Below are 18,970 nucleotides of genomic sequence, written 5' to 3'. Positions count from 1 at the left end.
TGCTCTTATTTTGGAAGTCGAAGATAAAGTTTTGCGAGCCTTCCTGTTCAATAAACGTGTAGCAACACCTTCAATAATGCTATGGTCACATTACCCAAAAGTTGCCTGCTCGGCGGCCGAGCGGCGAGTTTTTAACCAATTCTGCCCGGCGGCTGCTCGGCCACCGAGCGGCGGCCGCCCAGGCATCGCTCGTTTTTAGGGCATCGCTCGGTCGCCGCTGAAGTTTTAGCGCGGAGTTAAAATTTGGGCGGCGCCTGCTCACTTTTCACTCGCCGCCCAAAATACGCTCGATGCCTGGGCGGTCGCCGGCCGTCACCGACCTAATTGCTGGGCGATGCCTAAATTCCAGCAGCGACCGAGCAGGCTACTGATCGGTCGGTCGCTGCTCAGATTTGTGACCATAGCATTAGCCAGTTGTCAATTTTTGAGAATTGATTTATGTTGTAACCACTGTTAGCTAACGCATCGACCAATGCAAAGAAAGGGTCAGGCCTAGCTACTTTGCATCAGTGCACGCAAATGATTTTCCTTTGAATCGGGATCCAAAACATTTACACAGCATCTCCTATCCCTACTCATACGCTATATATTTTTTTTCACTTGACTTTATGCGAGTATGAATATTTGCTTGCACAACCAGTGAACCATTTCCAAATAAATAACAAAAGAAAAGCCTAGCTACGTACCTAGCTGTCGACGCATTTTCTCTCTCGCTCTTTTTTTTTGTCTCTCTCTGTCTCTTTCTCTCTGTCTCTCTGTCTCTCCCTCTCTCTATCGCTTTCTTACCCCTTCTCTGTCTGTGTCTGTGTGTGTTTCTCTCTCTCTCTCTCCCTGCTGCTCTATCACTTCTTCTCTTCATTTGTTTTTCTATTCTATAAATCCATTGCTGTTTCTCTTATATTCTCACTGCATGTCTTTGTATCACTTCTGTTATTTTCCCGGACCCCCCTCTCTCTCTTTCTCTCTCTCCCATCTCTCTCCATCTCTTCTTCCTTTTGTATTTTCTCTATGATTTTTTCTGTCTCCCTCCAACTACCACCTTGCATTTACACCCTTTTTGTCTCTCTCTCTCTCTCTCTCTTTCTTCCTTTATATTGTTCTGTCTGCTTTTCCCCCTTCACCTCTCTCTCTCTCTCGTCTTATTTAACTTTCTTATATCTCTACTATGTTCCCCTCTTTCTCTGTATTTAAAAAAAATCTCTCTCTCTCTCCTCCTACCACTTACCCCACTTACCCCTCCCCCTCTCTCTCTCTCTCTCTTTCACTCCCCATCTCCTCACCCCCCCCCCCCCCCCACAGGCAAACAATGACAATTAATGTAAACGGAGTTAACCTTTGTACTCTGGCATACTGCGTTACAGACATTGATTCGTGAATGCATTGATGTTTCCTCTTATTTTTGTTTAAATTTGTACTCCAGTACTAACCTATTCAGAGCAAACTATTTCACTCACCGGAAAAAAATACAGGCATAATCTACCTACCTTTTATTTAATGGGAAAGAATAACTCTGGAAAAAATTGAAATCGGATGGAAAGGACGAGGGGGGGGGGGGGTATTTCTATCCCCCAAGGAATAGAATTGATTACTCCTCTTTACGAAAATGGGTCGCTCCCTGAAATTAATTCCCCTTCCCTCTTTTTTACAAATCCTCTTCAAATACCTGTTATTAGGTTTTTAACGATAGACATCGAATTATTTTCTAAGACATGGGAGAGCAGAGAGAATCAATAATACAAAGAGAGTATATTATTTTATTGTAGCAATATCTATGTTATTTAAGTTATTATTCATAGATACTTTTTTAGTTAAACCGCATGTCTGAAATTCAAACAGATAAATTGATACATGCCGTTTCGTTCTACACTTCCGTTTAAAAAGATAACAACGGGATCAAATGAAGAGCTCGGTTCCAAAAGGTATAACATTCATTTTATATTTAAAACAATGTTTGCGTTAATGTACACATTTCCAGTAGCTTCATACACTGACACTTCCAAAAAGCTGAACCCCCCCCCCCCAAGTTTTAAAATGGCATTTAAAAATCAGTTCGGTTCCAAAAGGTACTAAATCAATTCAAGTCATGCATTGTTACCCGAGTATAGTATTCAATATTTCGTTGACAAGTTGACAAATAAAATGTGAATGTACACAACCTTATATTGAGCATAACATGAAAATGGAGAGGGCGCTGTCCAAGTGAACCATCCTACAGTTTTGATCACACACAATAGGCCTTCGAATCACCTGTATGAACTAAATATGCGAATGTAAGACGGGCACTTTGGTCAGTTGATTGTGACGTATGCACGGGAAACATTCACGTTTGCCGTGTACAAAAATAGTAATAAATGTTTTTCTCACAAGTGCCTTCTTCTTGCGGCACTACATCAAAGTGGCGTTAGTGAGGCAGCTAATTGAAAGTGCCCATTCGTATAGCAATTGCAATTAAATTATAAATTGTTATTTTCTTATATGTTTTTCCAATTTTATTTAAACTTTCACCTGTCTACTTCTCGGATATTTTTGCATTCTTGAGAGTAGTTGACAGTGGTTAATTATGGTTGGAATGTAATTTATGTCAATGGTAAAACGAAGTGAGAATATCCAATATTGCGTGACCTATACCAAATATACTTAGATGATTCGTAGAATTTAGAAAACAAAACACATACAGTCATAATCAAGTTACCTCTAATTTTAGGGGAACAAATTAATCCGGCAAAAAAAAACTGAACCTCGTTATCATGAATTAAATACCATTGTTATCGTTAGCGTATTAACAAATCTTGAATCTTTAAATCGTACGGTGATTTGTTCCTTCTCCCTCTTTTCGGAAAGTATAGTTTGCAGCAATACTTTTCGGAGAAGTCATGTATTCAATAATCACTATGACAAATTTGTGTTTATATGTGTATTTATTCAGACTTTAAATAGCCATACAAGGCTGCATTCCCGATGACAGTATTGATGAAAAACAAACAAACAGATAAGCAAATATAATATACATTATCATGAAGACTAGGTTGAAAACATACAAATGCAACGACAAAGCATATAAAATGTCGAAAATATTAGAAAAACATAATCATAGAAACAAAAACTGATACTATGTCAATGCATCAATAAAAACGGTACGAATATATTCAATTAATCTTAAAGTAGTGAAAACAAAATAATCAAACACGAATAGGCTTAAGTAACGTTGAAAGAACTAGGTATATATTGAAATGTATATATACATATATATATATATATATATATATATATAACCCTTCATGGTACATTAAGTGGACATCATAAAAATCCTAACCTTAACCCTAACCCTAACCCTAATGTCTACTTAATGACACATTTTTTCACTCCAAATGTCCCTCCAATGACGCTTTTATTGAAATTATATATAGAGAGAGAGAGATATATAAACAAAATGGGCCTTCTATGAGAAATAGACCGTAACAAACGTTAAGAGGACACTAAATTGTCCTCCTAATGACAATGTCTACTTAATGACTAAATTGTTCACTCCAAATGTCCCTCTAATGACGCCTTTAGTAAAATATATGTAATATATACATATATACACTGTCGCCTATAGACTTGGAATAATTTTTTCTTATGTAATTTAATAAAACAATTGTAATTTCTGTGACCCTTAAGATGAATCAAACTAAATTTCTGAGAATATAAAACTTAATCTTTCAAGAATAAACCATTTACAAAAACAATCCTTTTATAAAAAGAGATACTATGAAAATGTTTTAACTTGTTAGGTACATTATTTGTAACTGGTGAATGAAAACATTCGTATCAAAGCGCTTCACAAAGGCATATTCATGATTTTTGGCCTTATGGAAGAGTTAATTTGATTGAATTGGTTACCTTAAATCTATTGATAAATATTTAACTTTTGTAATTAAAGTATTATGTGCTACAGTGGTTCTTACGCTGACTTTTACATTAAATGATACATGAACTTGATTTAAAGATTATTTAGACATTATTTCACTTCGAAAACAATTCGAATGAAAAGAAATAACACACAAATTAACAAATAAACGAATGAATTGATGAAGATATGAACAACTAAAGAAAGATTTGGATGAATAAATGGTTTGGAATGATATTGAACATGTAGTTTTCGATATAAGTGTGTTAATTACTTTAATATTAATGTCAAATAAATTTCTCCAATGTGATTTGCATGTTGCTGTCTTAATTATTTTTTCTTGTCACCGAATACCTTCGATTTTTTTTTTTAAAGATGCTGAAAAATCTAAATGTTATTGTTTTTAATATACTTACATTAATTAGAGAAGGACTGTACATATTCATTGACCTGTGCATTAAAGGGAAATCTATTATTGATCACAAACTACTCTACAGTGTGAGTAAAAAAAAAAAGGTAACATTTAGAAAATTGCTAAATATTATAAAAATCATCTGTGAACAGTAAATTAGTATACATCTTATAAAAGAATGTTTTATCCCAAATCATTTGGTATCAGTTGTGTGTGGTATGTGTTCATGTTTGGATGAGCAGGAGACATTGTTTCAGAGAGTGCAACAATTCTCGGCTAAAGTATTGCAGATGAGCTGTTGGAATAAAACAATTGGGATTGGGCCGGTCATTAATTCAGTCTTTGTAGATTCCATTAACATCCCTAAAAAATTAATCATGCCACACATATTAATATCAAATGGCAAGTATCAAAGAACATTTGTGTGCTTGTGTGTGTGTGTGTTTGTAGGTGTGTCTGACTTTGGCTCTGCAAAAACCACATACAATGCATCTCATTTGATACATTCAAATAATTTCATCACTTTAATACTTTTGCGCAAGTCGAATATGTGTAATACTGCTCTAGCGCCGAAGGCTACAGACTTTCATATAGAACAGGACCCTGTTTCATCAATATTTTATCAATAACAAATGCTAACTTTCTATGACAAATTTTGCTCTCAGCCAATTGAATGCCACGATTTCAGAAGCGTATAACAATTAATGTAACCTGTTATTGATAACAAGTTTCACGAAGCAGGGCCCTGGTAGGCTAAAAGTTGTTCACTTTTCATATATTATAGTCGGTCATGGACCCATAGGCATGATGATGCCAGACGTATCATGTAAAAGGTTCGCATGTAGAAAATTCATCAAATAATCTTTAACTTATCAACCTGGTTGACTGACGTAGTTACCTCTCCAAAAAAAACAATCCATGACTTCATTACGTTAAGTTTTTACCTGTCAATAAAACAAACGCAACAACTGAACGTTTTTTAAAAAAAGGCCACCAACTTTATTTCATCAATTCACGTAATCGAAGTTGAATGCTTTTCTTGAATATATTTGACAGAAAGAGTGAGTGATGACGCTGTGACATTTTCCAAGTATTCTTCCGATGTTTATTTCATATGTCAATTTGAAGTCTAATTTGATATCACTTTCGTAACTTTTAAAGATAAAGGTGGGTTCTGGTAAAAAAAAAAAAAAAAAAATTCTCACAGAATCAAACGAAACTTTCACTGAATGTTCAAGATTACAAATATATGTCATTTTCCAAACAATTTTGGTAGAAAATGTATACTGGCTGAGTAATGAGCATAGACAGATTAGGAAATCAGGGTTAGTAACCCCAACACCATTTGTGTAGTCCCATATACATCTTTCTGTGTACAGTGCTTGTTACTTTACACAGACTGGGCCAAATTTATATTTTGATTTTGATGACCTTATAACTTTGCAGTACACACCAATACTTACATGCTACATGATCAATTTTATCTTTCACAATGCAATCGGATTACCAGAACCCACCTTTATCTTTAACAAGTGCAATTGTACTATCCTAAAGCTAGTCATGCGCATTATTTATTCTTCTAACGCACTGACCTGAGAGTGGCATTCTTAGTTTACCTTCTTCACACTTGTATATTACCTTCTTCACACTTGTATATTACCTTCTACACACTTGTATATTACCTTCTTCAAACTTGTATATTACCTTCTACACACTTGTATATTACCTTCTGCACACTTGTATATTACCTTCTACACACTTGTATATTACCTTCTACACACTTGTATATTACCTTCTACACACTTGTATATTACCTTCTACACACTTGTATATATTACCTTTTACACACTTGTATATTACCTTCTAAACACTTGTATATTACTTTCTACACACTTGTATATTACCTTCTACACACTTGTAAATTACCTTCTACACACTTGTAAATTACCTTCTACACACTTGTATATCACCTTCTACACACTTGTATATTACGTCTAATTGTTAAAAAATGTTCTTATCTTTATCAAATATTCTATTATCATTCATTCATTTATTCATTCATTCATATTCCACAACTTGTTCGAGTTTGTGATAGATACTTTCATTGATTACAGATTTGCTAAACAACTTACAGAGAATGGTTAACATATGACAGATTGAGAACTAGAACAACAAACTCATGGGGAAATGTGGAGGGGTCTACAAAGAACATTAGTGTAAGTTAAATATAGTCCCATGAATTAACAAAATTATTCGGCTATGTATATTAAACAAACACAACAATATATATGAACATTGTATACAACAATTAAATGTGAATATTGTTGAGTTAGAGCGGTGAAAAACAAACAAAGCAGAATCGTCAAACACGCAAGATTTACGCCAACGTACATTAAATTACCCTTATAACATGTAAGCATGAATATTAAAGCTTCGGTTGGCTACTATGTATGTGTAATTATTTGAACAAGATATATTTAGGTTCATTAAATGATTAATAAGTCATTATTGTTCGAGTTGACTGATTTGATAATCAGGAGGGTTATTCAACGTCCCCCCTTCAACTTTTTTTCGGGGGATAGTGCCCCCCCCCCGTAAGATTTGAAAAAAACGGTAACAAAAAGTGCAACACACTTATAGGCTGTGGAGGGACCAAGTGTGCAACGTTTAGACTAATGAACATGCAAAATCCTTCTCGCTCGGTCGCTATACGCTTCCTCTCATAACATCCTTCAAAATGTACAAGAAAATAATTTTAAAAAATCTGTATTCCGTTGGTATCACCGTGATACCAACGGAATACAGAGTTCCCTCGCATTTCGCCCCCCCCCCAACCCGGTCATGAAAAGAAATCGCCGCCCCTGGCACTAAGGGTCAATAGCTATAGTAAAGGCCAAGGGTTAGTTAGTCAGCGTAAGCTTTTGGCCGTAGAGTAATAGTTGATGTATTTGTTTCCAACAATTAAAGACGCTCTGATTGATTGTGGATTTAGCTGTCTCGGGCTTTGAATAGTTTGAGAAAATCTTCTCTTGTTTTCAGAACATTGCCGTCAGATAACAATACGGAAGTTGGAAGACGATGCTCTCAGACTTGCAACCAAAATATTGTCATCCTGTTCGTCGGAAGATATGTATAGTTCTGTCCCTAAGAGAGAAGGAGAGACGCAGAAAACATGTTAGAAAGAGGTATAGCGGGGAATGACAGTGAGAGGGGGGAGAGGGAGATACATTGAAGATAATAGAGAGAGAGAGAGAGAGAGAGGGGGGGGGGTAAAGAAAGAAAGAGACAGAAAGTGGGTGGCATGAGAAGGTTTGACAGGGTGTGTGTATGTGTGTGTTTGTGTGTGTGTGTGTGTGAGAGAGAGAGAGAGGGGGGGGGGGGAGGGGGATAAAGAAAGAAAGAGACAGAAAGTGGGTGGCATGAGAAGGTTTGACAGAGTGTGTGTGTGTGTGTGTGTGTGTGTGTGTGTGAGAGAGAGAGAGAGGGGGGGGGGGAGGGGGATAAAGAAAGAAAGAGACAGAAAGTGGGTGCCGTGAGAAGGTTTGACAGGGTGTGTGTGGGAGGGTGAGAGTGTGGGTGTAGGTGTGACAGAGACAGGGGGAGGGCAGAAAGGAGCGGAAGAAGAGAGTGGCGATAATAATAGTAATATAATATTAATACTACAATGAGATAGAAACGCGTCATACAGTCATTAATGATGTTTATAAACACTGTAATACCCACCGCACAATTTGCAATAGCATTTACTATGAACACTTCAACTTCTTAATTCTGAGTGATCGATGATTTTTATAATCAAAATTCTGATGGAATTCACGCATTTTTGGAGGAGGAATAATTCAATCGGCTCACAATCGTAGTGACGTCATGCCAGTAGTGCGATTCTCTACGATTTTAAATCAATTCGGCTTTTTAAAATCCCTTTTAAGAGCCTTCAACAAGAATATCTTGTTTCTTTAGATTTGTAAACCTATATATTATTGTCATTTCTTCTAAAATCGGATGACAGGGAAATCGTATAGTGTGCGTTTTAGGCTTAAATGACGATGTGATCCAGCAGGTCTGTAGCCAAGAAAATCAGACTATAAAAAAACAAGCAAACCAATATTTGCTTGTAAAGGTTTCAAATTAACGAAACGGATATCATTGTTTTCAAGAAGTTAAAAAAGGAAAATGGAATAAATAAATAACTTGCCAATTCTTTTTCAGAATGTGTCAAACCACATCAACTCTCCCCTTCCCCGTACACCCGTCCCTTCCCCGTTGCAATATATACATTGCCATGAGTGAGGAGCCTTAACAAGCTGAAGATTGTATGAATTTGTTTTTCTGTATTTCGGGAGGAGGGGGTGTTGTTGCACTACAAGCCGGCACACTCTTTTATTTGAAAGAGGGAGTATTCCCCTCTGTGCTCCGCTCCACAAATGTTCTCCATTTTTGTACTAAGAGGATGGAGTCAGCCCCAGACGAACCCATAGACAAATGCCAACAATTTTTTTTATTTGGAGGTGTGTCCCCCCCCCCCCCCCATCCTCACAAACACACGCACGCTTAAATATCTAACATTTCTCTTTTATTAAGAAAAGGGGTGTTCCCCTGCGAATGCCAACGCCTCCCCCCTCACACGCACATACACACGCACACAAACGCACACACGTTTACACACACACGCACACACACACACACACACACCACAATACAAGTCAACCATTTACCTTCTCCTGTGTTGGCAGCCTTAAATACAGATGCTTCATTACAGAGAAAAGACTGGATAAAGAACTTGTTATTTTGCGGGATCGGTATACGACGCCGGGTCATGTAGCGAGGAAAGTTCTGTCGAATCAAGGAGGGAATGAAAGTAAGTTTATGTTATTAGTGGAGAAACCAACAACAACAAAATAATCATCATCATTTTATTTTTACCGTTATAACCATTATTATTATCCTCATAGTCATCACTGATAAAACTATTATTACTCCTATTTACTCTTACTACGATTATATTTGTGATGGTGATGGAAGTTAAGACGATGAGAAAAACGATAAAACGATAACGATGATTCGGATAAGGGTAGGCATATAATGATGACTGTAATTGTTAAATATAATGATGATGATGATGATGATGATGATGGCGATGATAATAACAGTGAACTTACGACTACGCTGAGAGGACCAACATCGACACCCTCAATGCACATCGGACTATCATCTGTGTCACAATCGGAGTCGCTTCCATTGTCCGAATCGCTGTCGGACGATTCTGGTGTTGAGATGGAGACTGGTATACCGTCAGCACTACCGTGTATCCGTTTGTATTTATTGATAGTCACGGTCTCTGCCAACAAGAAGACAACAAGCTCAATAATTACTTTATTCATTCTTGCACGAAATCAGATTTGGACCGGTTCTGTGCACTATTATTATTCACCTGAATGTCACCACGTTTGCAACGGGCTTATGAATCGGTCTTCGCCCACACGAAGACAAAAGCCCATTAATCAATTAATTTATTAATTATAGTAAGAGATCGTACTTAGACATGTTTTGTGCATTATTATAAGTCTGAATGGCATCGAATGGCGCAATCGAAATGACATTGCGTGGGCAGCGGGCTCAAGATTCACTGCTTAAGCTAAGCTCTATATTACGTGATCGATTGATGGCGTGAGTCTGCGTAGAGAAGTAATGCACACAGGTCCGGGTTACTGCAAGTCACGTCACAGGAAGATCATGCTAAATGAGGGTTAGCCTAAGCTGATGAGACCTATAATTCTAGTTTGAAGGCACAGCCTCCTCATTCTAACTTATTGACAATAAGCTAAATCGTTGATACAATTGCGCATATAAGCAGAACCCACTGAAAACAAAGTAAAGCAAAGTAAATTCGAAGTTTCAAAGTACATTTTTATAACACTACAGTCGATTGGGGAAAATGAGTATTGTAAAACCGGTCACTTAAAGATTTTTACTTTTTTCAGGCTCTTCACCATCATTTTGAAGCGCAATTTCTGTAGGGCTTCAAGATCACACCATATCATAGGCACTGATAAAACGTAGGGCCATGCATTTCAGATTTGTAAAACTGGAAACATCCTAAAAAACGCCTTTAAGTTCTCTGTCTGCGAAGTGGTAATTAGGTACTGTGTCGCGTACTGTTGGCGATGTGATCATGAGATGGCGCTGTGCAATACACAGTACGCTAGGGCAAAAAGTCCATCAGTGGAGTATCTCTTTAAAATACCAATTTAAATTTTGAGTATTTTTTAACCATGTGTTGAATACGAATTGGTCGATGTCTTAAAACGTTAAAGGGATAGTTGAGTTCTGTTTTCAGACCGCAAATGCCTCCAAAGTGCATGGTTATTGCTCCATTTCTTATCTATTACATTTCTAGTGCCCTTATAGAACTAAATTGCTATGAAGGTAATTTTAGACCCCAAAATGTGTGAAATTTAGCCAATACGATCATACCAATTCAGCTCCACTTTCAAAAAAATACGGTGACCGTTAAATATTTGATTAAAAATAACAATACATAGGCCGGCTGGTTGTGCGTAATATAACCGACACGAAAATGCCAACAAAAAAGCCAACATCGGCATTAGCTGGAATACGACGTAAAAGGCGGTATCTCATTTTTTCAGCGGCTTTTTCAAATTATGTAATATTTGTGGTGGTACACAAGTATTATAAATTGTTATATTTATGGATATTTCAGCCGCCTCTGAACCGATTTTGATCAAACAAAGATGATTTTGTCATTTAAATTGTATGTTATTTCAAATTTGACACTCAGTTTTTCATTATCTCACAACAAATTATTTTGTGTAGCGCCCTCCGCAACAGAACTCAACTATCCCTTTAAGCTTAGAATAGTTAGTCATTGAGAAACGTACTTATACGTCGAACGTAGGTCGCCTTGTCGTTGTCGATCTCCATGAATCTGTCTTCTTCTTGTGGAAGTATCATTTGCACTTGAAGGGAAGAATCATAGGAATAGACAGGGTTCATTCTAAAAGCACTCTTAACGGGGATGATATCTATGAACGAGTTCTCCAATATTTCGCTAGGTAATTGTCGCCTGAATATGTTCTCCACAACTGGCCGGTTACCTGCAATCGAAATAGATACAGTGCGTGTGTTTGTGTGTGGTATATGGGTGTGTGTTTGTGTGTGTGAAAGAGGGGGGGGGGGTGTAAGATATGCTCATCATGAAAGCGCTATATAAGAACTAGGTATTATTATCATTATTATATCATGCAATTGAAAATACATCTCTTTGACGATCTCTTTTTGTTTAATCGAGTGTAAAACTAATGGATAATTAAGTAGAAATCTATCAAGGTACCTTTTTTTCGCAATCTATTGCACTTTTGCGGTGTCATTCCACTCCATTTTCCCCTCCTAGTTTTTCTTGATTTCCCCTTTTTATAGTATTTCCCCTTTCTTTCCATAACAATTTCCATTATTCTGAAAGCGCTATTGAATTTAAAATGGCGACTCCCGTAGGAGGAGACTACAAACTTCAACGAGATTGTTTTCCTTGATAAGCATTCAGATCGGGGTCATTTTTTAACGATATATTTAACTGGCTCACATTTGTTAACACATCGTTTCGATTAAAGTTTTTTTTTACTTTCATTTTTCTTTCATGCACATGCCCAAACCAAAAACTTAATTTCCAAGTATACGCACGGGACAGAATAGCTTATGCTTGCATGCAAATGAAAGCAAAACCATAGTAGTTACTCCAAATGTTTATACTATCTCCTAATCTTATCTGTTCAAAAGTAAGGAAAAAATTGATGGGCAAGAAGAGAGAAAGAAAATACCCTTTTCGTTGAGATGAAAAGCAAACAGCCAAGTTTCCTCCTGTTTCCGCTTAATAACCTAAATTTTGAAGAAAGAAAAGGGTTAATTTTAGGACTCGTGATTACAAATTTCTTTACCACGAATGTCGGTACGGATATAGAGCTTTCCTTTCGAAATGATTATAGTATTATAAGTTCATAGCCCTCTGTTTCCCTTGTTAACTTCAATAAAAACACGAAATAATCGTATCATAATATTGATGATAATGAAGATAGATGAATACAAAATAATGAATATACAATTTAATAAATATTGTCTTTAAAACGAAATTAAATTGTTTTAAATGTTTATAAAAATATTAATACTAACGATATTTATAACAATAATAATAATAATTATCATAATAATAATAATAATGATTATAATACTTATAAGTTTAATGATAATAATAGAAATAAATATAATGATAATAATATTAGCAATAAAAAAAAATCATAATTGTAATCATTATAATAACAACGATCTTAGTAAATAATAATGCCCGAAAAAAAGATCAATCAATCACTCTGATAACGACGATAATAAAAATATACTGTAAATCAACTAACAATAATGTGAATAAAATAAAATGTATTCTTACCAAACCAATCTGAGTGCCAATATCTGAGAAACATTCTAGAACTGCTAGCTGGTTAGCACTGCTTATGTCTGACTGTGGGTTATTGATGCTTATTAGTTCATCATGGTTTCTGCAAAGAGGTAACGGGAGGAGATACATTATGGCGAGAAAAGCATAGTTTTGTTCAAAGAAGACGACAGACTCGATGCATGGCTGATCATCAACGAAAAGGAGTTAAGTATGTGAACTCTGTCTGTCGGTACGGCAGGCAACCAGTGAAAACGAATTCGTTAAATCAAATTATAGAAATTCAGGCATCACTTAAAAAAAACAGAACTTTGTTATTCCTGGCTCATTTTTCCTGAGGTTTCATATAAAAGGGCAAAAAAAAAACTTTCTAGAAATGTGATTTTCTTTTTGAAATTCAGATACCGTCCGCCAAATGACTTTTTGGTTTCCTCTCTCTAAATTTGTCTTAATTCCTAATGCGTGAAATATGCATCATGTGAGCCGCATCACATGACAGAAGAGGATCTAAGCTTTACAAATAGGTGTCATTTATTATTTATAAATATGATTAAGTTATGATAAAACATCGATGATTCTCGGCTTCGTTTTTCCTGGGACGCACTGCATATATAAGATTAAATAGACATATAAATTATATACATAATATAGACCTTGTACGTTTTATTTTAAATATATAACTACAACTCACAATTATAGCTTTCAACAGAACCAGAGGTCCCTTGATTTTTCACTCTTCCTATTAGTTCAGTCTATTAATTTAGTGTGTTCAAACAAACTGATATGAGGTACTTACCTTCTTTTTTCTTTTTGTATTGTTTCTGTTAATATAAGTATTTTTAATTTGTATCATTCATTTCGTGAAATCATGACTGCAAAATGTGAAATAAAAGTGAAATATGAGACAATAAACTGAAAACTGAAATTTAATAAAGAAGTTACATATCCTATTTACCTCAACCCAACAGTTCTTGCCAGTCCGGTGCCATCTAGGGCCCTGAACTCATGACCACCCTGACGAGAGTAAAGAAGTGCTCCAAACTTCGTGAGAGCATGAGGTTTACCAGGAATATACTGGACAAAGATCTCCTGAAACGCAAGCCAATGTGAAGATTCGATCTGAAAATGTAAACAACCAAATAGATATTCAGTAGGTTTACGGTTGCACCATTTGAGAAAGAAGAGGGGGGGGGGGGGAGGGGAGTAGTTAGTCCTGAAAAGGAGTACTGTCGGTAAGTGTGTGTGTGTAGTGTAAACTTCCTTTCTTGAGTGTATGTGTGTAGTGTAAACTTCCTTTCTCGAGTGTATGTGGGTAGTGTAAACTTCCTTTCTCGAGTGTGTGTGTGTAGTTTAACCTTCCTTTCTCGAGTGTATGTGTGTAGTGTAAACTTTCTTTCTTGAGTGTATGTGTGTAGTGTAAACTTCCTTTCTTGAGTGTAAGTGTGTAGTGTAAACTTTCTTTCTTGAGTGTGTGTGTGTAGTGTAACCTTCCTTTCTCGAGTGTATGTGTGTAGTGTAAACTTTCTTTCTCGAGTGTATGTGTGTAGTGTAAACTTTCTTTCTCGAGTGTATGTGTGTAGTGTAAACTTCCTTATTTGAGTGTATGTGTCTAGTGTAAACTTTCTTTCTCGAGTGTATGTGTGTAGTGTAAACTTTCTTTCTTGAGTGTATGTGTGTAGTGGAAACTTTCTTTCTCGAGTGTATGTGTCTAGTTTAAACTTTCTTTCTCGAGTTTATGTGTGTAGTGTAAACTTCCTTATTTGAGTGTATGTGTGTAGTGTAAACTTTCTTTCTCGAGTGTATGTGTGTAGTGTAAACTTTCTTTCTTGAGTGTATGTGTGTAGTGGAAACTTTCTTTCTCGAGTGTATGTGTCTGGTGGAAACTTTCTTTCTCGAGTGTATGTGTGTAGTGTAAACTTCCTTTCTCGAGTGTATGTGTGTAGTGTAAACTTTCTTTCTTGAGTGTATGTGTGTAGTGTAAACTTTCTTTTTTGAGTGTATGTTTGCAGTGTAAACTTTTTTTCTCGAGTGTATGTGTGGAGTGTAAACTTCCTTTCTTGAGTGTATGTGTGGAGTGTAAACTTCCTTTCTTGAGTGTGTGTGTGTAGTGTAAACTTCCTTTCTTGAGTGTGTGTGTGTAGTGTAAACTTTCTTTCTGGAGTGTAAGTGTGTAGTGTAAACTTTCTTTCTTGAGTGTGTGTGTGTAGTGTAAACTTTCTTTCTTGAGTGTGTGTTGTAGTGTATACTTTTTTTCTCGAGTGTATGTGTGTAGTGTAAACATTTTCTTTCTTGAGTGTATATGTGTAGTGTAAACTTTCTTTCTCGAGTGTATGTGTGTAGTGTAAACTTTCTTTCTCGAGTGTATGTGTCTAGTGTAAACTTTCTTTCTCGAGTGTACGTGTGTAGTGTGAACTTCCTTTCTTGAGTGTATGTGTTTAGTGTTAATTTTTTCTTGAGTGCGTGTGTGTGTGTTTGTCTGTCTGGCTGTCTTTGTTCAAAACACTATTTATTCCTCACCCACCAACTTGCCGCAAGTGAGATCTGGCAGTATTGTAAAGATTGTCTGATGTTCAGTCATGCATGCTGGGATTCAAATGAAAATGGTACCGTATCATGTACTGGGAGGATAACTCTATCAAGACATATCATATCAAATATGCATACTTCAAACAATACAACTTTTAAAAAGTGGGACATTTTTTCTGACTCACTCTGTATAATCATGTAGGACTTGTTTGTTATTTCCTGTATTTGTAATGACCCTTTTTTGTGAACAAGGCTTCTCAGAAAAACAGTATAAAAACAATACTGTGAGAGCTACCCTGTTTAAATAACTAAAATAAATAAATAAATGGGGAGAGAGACATTTTTGCTCAAAATATTCGCCCCCCCCCCCCCTTGGTAAATATAGTTTTAACCTTCAAAAAAATTGACGAATAGGTTTGAACTGATAACTTTAAATATTTGATTTACTGATTAATCTGATTCTCAATAATATTTGCTTTGCTTGATATTTCTAGTTGTTTCCCACTACCACCCATGCGGAATGTGTACGTGCACTCATTGTCAATAGGGGCTTTTAGATTGAGTGGACGAGAACACGACGAACGCCGACTGATCATGCGTGTCAACGTACTTAACTGCCCATGTTGACTACAATTAGAAATCTTTTAGATTGCATTCGACGATATATATGCATGCAGGAAGTATTTAAACACTATGAATATCACGGACAAAGAAAGAGGACACAATATACAGTTCCTCATTCTACCATCAACAAAAGAACATCCCTTCACTGTTATTATGTAAAAATGTGTAGAACAGGTGAATAATATGCATGTGACACCTGTTCTACACATTTTTACATAATAGCAGGGAAGGGATGTTCCTTTAATTGTCTACCTTAGGAACTGTATATTTTATGCGCACGCGGCATATTAGTAGCTTTGGCATGTAAAGGCGCTATATAAATATCAATATGTATGTATGTACTAGAGTTAGGAAAATCAAGGTTGACGCATTCTCGATCGCCGACTGAGACGACGTAACGCATGCGCAGTGCCTTAAAATGACGTTACACGTTGCAGTCAAAGCTGTCGACATGCAAATCTAAAAGTCTCTAATACCCGGAAGCAATGGTAATCATTTGTGGTGTGCTGTCCATTGTATCACAAGCGGAAGGGGATAAAACGCAACCATACGGGGGCCTTCACGTTTTGTCAAAGAAGGATAAAAACGTGTTGTTAATGATTCACAGCAAACAATAGTTTTCAGATAAACAATTCCAATTTCATGTGTGTGTGTGTGTGTGTGTGTGTGTGTGCGTGTGTGTAGTGTAAACTTTCTTTTAGAGATAGAGAAAGCGAATGCTCAATAGTACCTAAAGGGTCGGTGATTCAAAGGGAATGAGGGATGTCTCCACCTGGTAAATATGTAAAAGGGGTCGTCCCCCTCCCCCAGATATATTGAAAAATCGCTAAAAAAAATTGTCTTAATGAACGATCTGTCTCACCTAATTGAGAGGACTAAGAAAAGGACTTAGGACAACAAAGTTAAAACTACAGAATGCTAATTTTCTTGCGCGGTCACTGGGCTCCCTCGGAGAGAAAAAAAAGTATTTTTCAAAGTTCATCGGCTGAAAGTCGCTAACGCAGTGCTACGTCAGGGGATTGACGCTTCGTGTGGAGCAGAATAACAAACAAAAAGAGTATGCCCATGGAGGATCGATTCCAGGTTTCTCTTTACTTCCTCCTTCTGTTATGCGACCTTCCTCTTTCCTGTTGTTGTTCTAATTTAGTTTTATGACACATGTGCATAAAGCCAGAATAATTACAAATGGAGTAATAATAGAGGACGTTGTACGGGACTGCAACTTAAGGTCAACGTTTGGTTCAAAATACTCTCGCTTTTGGAAGCTTTGGAAATGCACTCTGTTTATCAGGCTAAAGCGTCAAGGGAGAGGCGGGGATGGCAGGGGGGGGGGGGGGCGATATAAATATATGAGTATATATGTTTATATGTATTCATCGCTATTGGTGAATACAGAGATTGAAATATATCTATTACACTTTCAACGCTATCATATTCCCACTCTCTCTTTACTTTTTTCGTTTGTAACTTTGGGCCTTTAGCTATTCACCGCGGTTCTTACCGCAGTGTTATTACTCCATATAACTACTGCTTCTTGATTGCTTACTTACAAATATACACAGGCTATCTAAAAATAAAAAAAAACAATAAAAAAGCAAACAAACAAACTCTACCGTCATTGGTCATCATGCATTGAAGGAAAACAAGGTCTTCCCGGTCACTTACGGTTTTAACAGCACTTTACCGGGATGATTACCGCCGTGCTGCGGTCATCTACACTGCTTATTCCCCTGTCCATAGGAGAAATGTGTTTGTGCCGACTTAATATAATTAATACTTGTCGACCTACCACTTACCATCTCTTCACCATCACGAGGTTCACAGGGCGTATTCATCTCTGTTGCGGTTATAACCGCGGCTTCCTCGTGTGCGTTACTCGCCTCGACCACTTCTTTCTGTTTCGCCTGCTTCGAAGAAATAGCAGCTTCGGAACTCTCAGTGTAATCTCCACGCTTGTTTGAATCAACTCTCTCTGGCTCTTTGGACTGCCCAGCTTGACTTTGATCACCCGACGCTAACGGTTCCACCACGGGAGCGCCCCCCGACTGTTGATGGTGGGTAGATGCCGCACTTCGCTTTTTTGATGCTTTTCCTCCCATAGTGAGTTATGCTTCTATGCTCTTATTTTGAAAGTCGAAGATGAAGTGTTGCGAGTTTTACTACACAGTGTACATGTACCAACACATTTGACAAGCCAGTTTTCAAGTTGTGCGCATTGATTTGTGTTGCAATCACTGCTAGAAAACCCATCGACCAATGGGAAGAAAGGGGTAGGCCTAGCTACCTTGCATCAGTGCATGCGAATGTTTATTCTGTGAATCAGGATCAAAAACATTTACGCAGAATCTCATATTCATACAATATCTTTTTTTCACTCGCCGGAAAAAACACACACAGGCACATTAGACCTATCTCTCATTTTAGGGGCACGAATAACTCTGAAAAAATTGAACCCTGTGAGTACGTACCATTGTAATCGTTAACGTGATTTTGACTGTTAAAACTGTGTTTTCCCCTTCTTCTTCTTTTCGGAAAGTATATTTAGCAGTGACACCTTTTTCAGGGAAGTCATGCATTCAATAATCACTATGACATATTTGTGTTTTGTATGTGGATTTATTCCCATTTCTATTCGCAAGAGACAGACATAGCAGGGGATGCAGCAAAAGCTTTTAAAAAATCATCTAAGGCTGCACTCATGGTGAAAATATTGATGAAATAAACAAATAAAATATGAATGATCATTATTTTGGAACTAAAGGAATGGAACGATAAAGCATATAAAATTTCGAAAATGTGAATAAAATACAAAATCATAGATACAAAATTCGATACTATGTCAATGTATCAATAACATCGATCCAAATACACACAATTTATGTTGTGTATGTTGTGTAACACGAATAAGCTCGATTTCAGTTGAAACAAATATCTCTCTCTCTCTCTCTCTATATATATATATATAAATATAAAGTTCTGAGAATATATAAACCTATTTTGTCAAGAATAAACCATCCCTTAATAAAAAGAAATAATAATTAATACCCCCCCCCCCCAA

The 18,970-nt window shown here is 36.7% G+C and overlaps 1 protein-coding gene across 1 annotated transcript; it reads right to left on the bottom strand.

Moving 5' to 3' along the window:
- Positions 1–7,257: 7,257 nt before the first annotated feature.
- LOC105446179 lies at positions 7,258–18,011 on the bottom strand. The gene is made up of 8 exons (XM_030993628.1): positions 17,709–18,011; positions 13,718–13,881; positions 12,757–12,865; positions 12,137–12,194; positions 11,201–11,416; positions 9,461–9,639; positions 9,017–9,134; positions 7,258–7,445 (listed from the first exon to the last, which is right to left on the bottom strand). The coding sequence occupies exons 1-8, from the start codon at positions 18,009–18,011 to the stop codon at positions 7,351–7,353; spliced, it is 1,242 nt and encodes a 413-aa protein (XP_030849488.1). The 3' UTR covers positions 7,258–7,350.
- Between the last annotated feature and the right edge of the window lie 959 nt (positions 18,012–18,970).

This window comes from Strongylocentrotus purpuratus, unplaced genomic scaffold (genome assembly GCF_000002235.5).
Source record: "Strongylocentrotus purpuratus isolate Spur 01 unplaced genomic scaffold, Spur_5.0 spur5_scaffold_20, whole genome shotgun sequence".
Lineage (NCBI taxonomy): Eukaryota > Metazoa > Echinodermata > Echinoidea > Camarodonta > Strongylocentrotidae > Strongylocentrotus > Strongylocentrotus purpuratus.
Note: the sequence above shows the minus strand (reverse complement) of the source record. Positions and strands in the feature narration are given on the sequence as shown.

What these genes read in the sequence shown, in the direction of transcription:
- LOC105446179 (XM_030993628.1), bottom strand. Translation starts at nt 18,011, where the DNA reads ATGGGAGGAAAAGCATCAAAAAAGCGAAGTGCGGCATCTACCCACCAT. An exon ending in CTCGTGATGGTGAAGAGATG is followed by an intron (nt 13,882 to 17,708) that starts GTAAGTGGTAGG and finishes TTACATTTTCAG; the next exon opens with ATCGAATCTTCACATTGGCT. An exon ending in GACCTACGTTCGACGTATAA is followed by an intron (nt 9,640 to 11,200) that starts GTACGTTTCTCA and finishes TCTTGTTGGCAG; the next exon opens with AGACCGTGACTATCAATAAA.